The 6,639-nt window shown below is 70.1% G+C and overlaps 1 protein-coding gene across 1 annotated transcript in view; it reads left to right on the top strand.

Annotated features, from left to right (window-relative positions):
• Nucleotides 1–1,206: 1,206 nt before the first annotated feature.
• The window catches only part of ZNF385A (zinc finger protein 385A), a gene marked incomplete at both ends in the record, with an annotated part of 19,937 nt that continues 14,504 nt past the window's right edge, over nucleotides 1,207–6,639 (top strand). The window contains 3 exons of the mRNA XM_080360561.1: nucleotides 1,207–1,286; nucleotides 1,659–1,755; nucleotides 2,702–2,800. Of these exons, the coding sequence (XP_080216687.1) occupies nucleotides 1,207–1,286; nucleotides 1,659–1,755; nucleotides 2,702–2,800 (276 nt within the window). The remainder of the gene's footprint in view (nucleotides 1,287–1,658; nucleotides 1,756–2,701; nucleotides 2,801–6,639) is intronic.

Here is a 6,639-nt window from a genome sequence, read left to right as displayed (position 1 = left end):
CACACGGAGGGGGGGACACGGTTGAGCGCCCCCGGTGTCGGGTGACACCATTAGCGGCTCATTAGCAGCCGGGACGCGTCGGGCATCAATAATTCATCCCCCTCCCGGGAGATGCGGGGGGGGCCCCCGGCACCCATAGAACAGCTGCGCAGAACCCACAGACCCCCCCACGGACCCACAGACCCCCCTGCACCCACAGACTCCCCCCCATGGACCCACAGACCCCCCTGCACCCACAGACCCCAATGCACCCACACACCATCCCACGGACCCATAGACCCCGCACATGGACCCACAGACCCCCCCATGGACCCACAGACCCCCCTGCACCCACAGACCCCCCCACATGGACCCACAGACCCCGCACATGGACCCACAGACCCCCCCACGGACCCACAGACCCCCCATGGACCCATAGACTCCCCCATGGACCCATAGACTCCCCTGCACCCACAGACCCCCCCCCACGGACCCACAGACCTCCGCACATGGACCCACAGACCCCCCTGCACCCACATACCATCCCACGGACCCATAGACCCCGCACATGGACCCACAGACCCCCCCATGGACCCATAGACTCCCCTGCACCCACAGACCCCCCTGCACCCACACACCATCCCACGGACCCGTAGACCCCGCCACGGACCCACAGACCCCCCTGCACCCACAGACGCCCCCCCACGGACCCACAGACCCCGCACATGGACCCACAGAACCCCCCATGGACCCATAGAACCCCCTGCACCCACAGACCCCTCCCCCACGGACCCACAGACTCCGCACTGGACCCACAGACCCCCCCTCATGGACCCATAGACTCCCCTGCACCCACAGACCCCCCCACGGACCCACAGACCCTCCTAAGGACCCACAGATCCCCCTGCACCCATAGACACCCCACATGGGCCCCACACGCACCCCCACGGACCCACAGACCCCCTCCACCTGCCCCCACAGACCCGGGTGGGGAGGGTGCAAAGTGGGGGTGACACACACGAGGTGGGGGGTGTTATTGTTCTAATCAGAGGCACCCACGGGGGACCAGCCCCACCCGGACGCCTGGGTTCCTCTCCACCCCACTCCCCCAACCCGGACGCCGGGGTTCCTCCCTCCCCCCCACCCTGCGCCTGGGGCGCGCGTGGGCGGGGCGTGGGGAGCCCGTTCCCACGGCAACCGCCCGCCCCCGCCCACGCGTGTCCCGACATGTGCGTGTCCCCGCCCGCCGGCGCGCCTGCGCAGAACCGCGCGTGGAGCGGGGGGGGACGCGCGTGGAGCGGGGACACGTGAGCGAGCGCGGACACGGGTGGGAGGAATTGGGGGGGGGGGGGAGGTGAGAATATGTGAGACACGCGTGGCCGGGGGGACACGCGTGTGACGTGAATCTCCCGCTCCCCATGCGTGTCCCCCCCCCGCCACCCCGCGCCTGCCCCACTTCTGCGCGGCGCCATTGGCTGCGCTGAGCGCGGAGACGGGGGGGGGACACGCGGGGGTGGGGGGGGACACATTGCGGGGGGGGGGACACGCGGGGACAGCGCCACCCCACAGGTAACACCGCAACCCCCGGGGGTGGAGTGAACGGGAACGGGGGGGTGAACGGGAACCGGGGGGTGAAGGGGAAAACCGGGGGGGGCTCTGACCGTGTGTCCCCCCCCCAGGGCGATGCTGCGGCCGCTGGGGCCGCCCCCCCCCGGCCGCCTCCTGCTGCCCGAAGCCGCCGCCGCTGCCCTGCGGCTGCTGCCGCCGCTGCCCGCGGTGAGTGGGGGGGGACACGGGTGGGGGAGGACACGCGGGGACACTGCGGGGACATTGGGGGGTGCGGGGGGGGGGTGCACAGGCCGGTGCGGAGCGGAAGCCCCGCCCCCTCGCGGCCGCCGTACCGGGACCCCCCCCCCCCCACCTCCCCGTGTCACCCACCCCCCCCCGCAGCAACGGGACGCGCTGGGGTAAGGGGGAGGGGGGGGGGACACTGAAATCCACCCGCGGATGGGGGGGTGGGACGGGTGGGGTCGGTCCCCCGGGTTTGGGTGGGGAGATTCCGGAGGCGCTGTGGAATGGGGAGGGGGGGGGGCACATGGTGCAGCTGCCTGGCCCCCCCACCCCCAGCACAAACAGCCGGGACACGGCCCCCTCCCCCCCCCCAGCACCCATTGCACCCCCACAGCACCCCCATAGCACCCACTGCACCCCACTGCACCCCCATAGCACCCACAGCCCCACCACAGCACCCACAGCCCCCACAGCACCCCATAGCACCCACAGCCCCCCCCACAGAAACCACTGCACCCACCCCCTCCAGCACTCCACAGACCCCCCCCAATCAATGCACCCGCAGCCCCCTCATAGCACCCACAGCCCCCCCATAGCACCCACAGCCCCCCCCAGCACCCACTGCACCTCCAGCCCCCCACTGCACCCCCATAGCACCCACAGCTCCCCCCCAGCACCCACTGCACCCCCATAGCACCCACAGCCTCCCTGAGCACCCACTGCACCCCCATAGCACCCGGAGCCCCCCCTCAGCACCCACTGCACCCCCCAGCACCCACAGCCCCCCACTGCACCCCCAGTACCCACAGCCCCCCACCACCCACCCCACCGTGCCCCCCCCAGCACCGGGCATGCCCCAGGGGGGGGGTTTGGGGGGACCGTGCGGGTGCTGTCCCCCTGCAGCCTGTGACCCCCCCATCCCGTGCCGCAGATGGAGCCGCTGCCGAAGGTGCTGGGGGGGGGCGCGCTGGCCAAGCCCCGGCGCCCCGTGATCGCCTGCAGCGTCTGCCAGATCCGCTTCAACTCCCAGGTGGGACGCCCCCCGGGACCCCCCCAGGACCCCCCCAGGACCCCCCCAGGACTCCCCCAGGACCCCCCCAGACACCCAGGACCCCTACAGGACCCCCCAGACTGCCGGGATCCCCCCAACACCTGAGACTCCCCCGAACAACCAGGACCTCCCCAAACACCCGGGATCCCCCCCAGACACCTAGGACCCCCCCAGACACCCGGGACCCCCCCCAGACACGTGGGACCCCCCAAACACCCGAGACCCCCCAGGACCCCCCAAACACCCGAGACCCCCCAGGACCCCCTCAGACACCCGGGACCCCCCCTCACCTGGGACCCCCCCCCTCACCTGGGACCCCCCCTGGACACCCACAGACACCTGGGACCCCCTCAGGGTCCCCCCAGCACCTGGGACCCCCCCTCACCTGGGACCCCCCCCTAGACTCCCCCAGACACCTGGGACATCCTCAGGGTCCCCCCAGCACCTGGGACCCCCCCCCTCACCTGGGACCCCCACAGACACCCAGGACCCCCCCAAACACCCTGGACCCTCCAGGACCCCCCCAGACACCCGGGACCCCCTCAGGGTCCCCCCAGCACCTGGGACCCCCCCCCTCACCTGGGACCCCCACAGACACCCAGGACCCCCCCAAACACCTGGGACCCCCCAACACCCTGGACTTCCCCTGTGCACTCTGGACCCCCCCACAGGTGTCTGGGACCCCCCCAGCACCCCAATATCCGCATGTCCCCCCTGCCAGATTCTGCCCTGGTTTGGGGGACCAGGTGCTCAGGTGTCCCATGTCCCCAGGGTGGGGGTCCCCAGGGTGACACTTGTCCCCAGGCTTCAGGGTCCCCAAACTTGGGGGTCCCCAGGGTGCGGGTCTGTAGGGTCCCATGTCCCCAAGGGTGGGGGTCCCCAGGGTGTCCCATGTCCCCAGGGTGGGGGTCCCCAGGGTGACACTTGTCCCCAGGCTTCAGGGTCCCCAAACTTGGGGGTCCTCATTGTGTCCCGTGTCCCCACGGGGACATAGTGACTCTTGTCCCCAGGTTGGGTGTCCCCAGGGTGTCCCATGTCCCCAGGTTGGGTGTCCTCAGGGTGTCCCATGTCCCCAAGGGTGGGGGTCCCCAGGGTGTCCCATGTCCCCAGGGTGAGGGTCTCCAGGGTGACACTTGTCTCCAGGCTTCAGGGTCCCCAAACTTGGGGGTCCTCATTGTGTCCCGTGTCCCCACGGGGACATAGTGACTTTTGTCCCCAGGGTGGGGGTCCCCAGGGTGTCCCATGTCCCCAGGGTGGGGGTCCCCAGGGTGACACTTGTCCCCAGGCTTCAGGGTCCCCAAACTTGGGGGTCCCCAGGGTGTCCCACGTCCCCAGGGTGGGGGTCTCCAGGGTGACACTTGTCCCCAGACTTCAGGGTCCCCAAACTTGGGGGTCCTCATTGTGTCCCACGTCCCCACGGGGACATAGTGACTCTTGTCCCCAGGTTGGGTGTCCCCAGGGTGTCCCATGTCCCCAAGGGTGGGGATCCCCAGGGTGTCCCATGTCCCCAGGGGTGAGTGGGGGGGTCCGCGAGGTGCCACATTCTGGGGTGACCTGGTCCCCAGAGGGGGGTCTGTGGGTGCAGTGGGTCCCCAGGGGGGTGTCGCGGTGTCCCCAGGGGGGTGACACGCTGTCCCCCTGTCCCCAGAGCCAGGCGGCTGCTCACTACCAGGGGAACCGCCACGCGCGGCGCCTCAAGGGGCTGGAGGCCGCCCGGGCCCGCCGGGGGGGGGACAGCGGGGACCCCCCCGAGCCCCCCGCGTCCACAGACACGCCTGAGCGCACAGGTGGGTCCCCACAGCCCCCCAAGTGTCCCCGGGACACCCCTGGGTCCCCAACACACCCCAGGGTGGCTCCATGTGTCCCTGTGACACCCCCGGACACCTGGGTCCCTCACACACCCTGGGGTGTCCCCATGTGTCCCTATGACACCCCTGGGTCCCACACACATACCTGGGTCCCCTCCTGAACCCTGGGGTGTCCCCATGTGTCCCTATGACACCCCTGGACACCTGGGTCCCCCCACACCCTGGGGTGTCCCCACATGTCCCTATGACACCCCTGGGTCCCCCCACACCCTGGGGTGTCCCCACGTGTCCCTATGACACCCCCGGACTCCTGGGTCCCCCACAAACCCTGGGGTGTCCCCATGTGTCCCCATGACACCCCCGGACTCCTGGGTCCCCCACACACCCTGGGGTGTCCACATGTGTCCCCATGACACCCCTGGGTCCCCCCACACCCTGGGGTGTCCCTATGACACCCCTAGGTCCCCTCACACCCTGGGGTGTCCCCATGTGTCCCCATGACACCCCTGTGTTCCCCCACACCTTGGGGTGTTCCCATGTGTCCCTATGACACCCCCGGACACCTGGGTCCCCCCCCACACCCTGGGGTGTCCCCACATGTCCCTATGACACCCCTGGGTCCCCCCACACCCTGGGGTGTCCCCATGTGTCCCTATGACACCCCCAGATGCCTGGGTCCCCCCACACCCTGGGGTGTCCCCATGTGTCCCCATGACACCCCTGGGTCCCCCCACACCCTGGGGTGTCCCCATGTGTCCCTATGACACCCCTGTGTTCCCCCACACCCTGGAGTGTCCCCACGTGTCCCTATGACACCCCTGGGTCCCCCCCTACGCTAGGGTGTCCCCATGACACCTCTGGGTCCCCCCATACCCTGGGGTGTCCCCACGTGTCCCTATGACACCCCCGGACGCCTGGGTCCCCCCCACACCCTGGGGTGTCCCCATGTGTCCCTATGACACCCCTGGGTCCCTCCCCACCCTGGGGTGTCCCTATGTGTCCCCATTGCACCACTGGGTCCCCCCCCACCCTGGGGTGTCCCCATGACACCTCTGGGTCCCCCCACACCCTGGGGTGTCCCCATGTGTCCCCATTGCACCCCTGGGTCCCCCCCCACCCTGGGGTGTCCCCACGTGTCCCTATGACACCCCCGGACGCCTGGGTCCCCCCTGACCCCCGGGGCGGGGGGGGGTCCCTGTGCATCCCCCTGACCCCCATAATTTGCAGGCGAGCAGCCCCCCGCCCCCGCTGCCCCCGGCGCCCCCGGGTCCCCCTCGCCCCCCGCGGTGCCCCCCCAGGGTGCGGAGCCGGCGGGGGGGGCGCAGGGGGGGCCGGGGGGCGAGGAGGAGGAGGAGGAGAAGGCCAAGGCCAAGCGGCTGCTGTACTGCGCGCTCTGCAAGGTGGCCGTCAACTCCCTGTCCCAGCTGGAGGCGCACAACAAAGGTGGGGACACGGGGACACGGGGGACACGGGGGAGACACAGGGACACTGTGGGGTCTGGGGACACGAGGGACATGGGGACACTGGAGGGCAGGTGGGTCTGGGGACATGGGGACATAGGATGTGGGGGTGACACGGGGACAATGGAGGGATGGGGGTCTGGGGACATAGGGACACAGCAGACATAGGGGACACAGGGACACGAGGGACATGGGGACACAGGGGGCATGGGGGTGACACGGGGACAATGGAGGGATGGGGGTCTGGGGACATAGGGACACAGGGACACTGTGGGGTCTGGGGACATGAGGGACACGGGACATGGGGGTGACACAGGGTCACTGTGGGGTCTGGGGACACGAGGGACATGGGGACACAGGGGACATGGGGGTACGGGACATGGGGGTGACACGAGGACAATGGAGGGATAGGGGTCTGGGGACACAGGGACACTGTGGGGTCTGGGGACATGAGGGACATGGGGACACAGGGGACATAGGGGTGACACGGGGACAATGGAGGGATGGGGGTCTGGGGACATAGGGACACAGCAGACATGGGGGACACAGG

This window comes from Nesoenas mayeri (assembly GCF_963082525.1).
Source record: "Nesoenas mayeri genome assembly, chromosome: 28".
Taxonomy (NCBI): domain Eukaryota; kingdom Metazoa; phylum Chordata; class Aves; order Columbiformes; family Columbidae; genus Nesoenas; species Nesoenas mayeri.
This window is presented reverse-complemented; position numbering and strand designations above follow the sequence as displayed.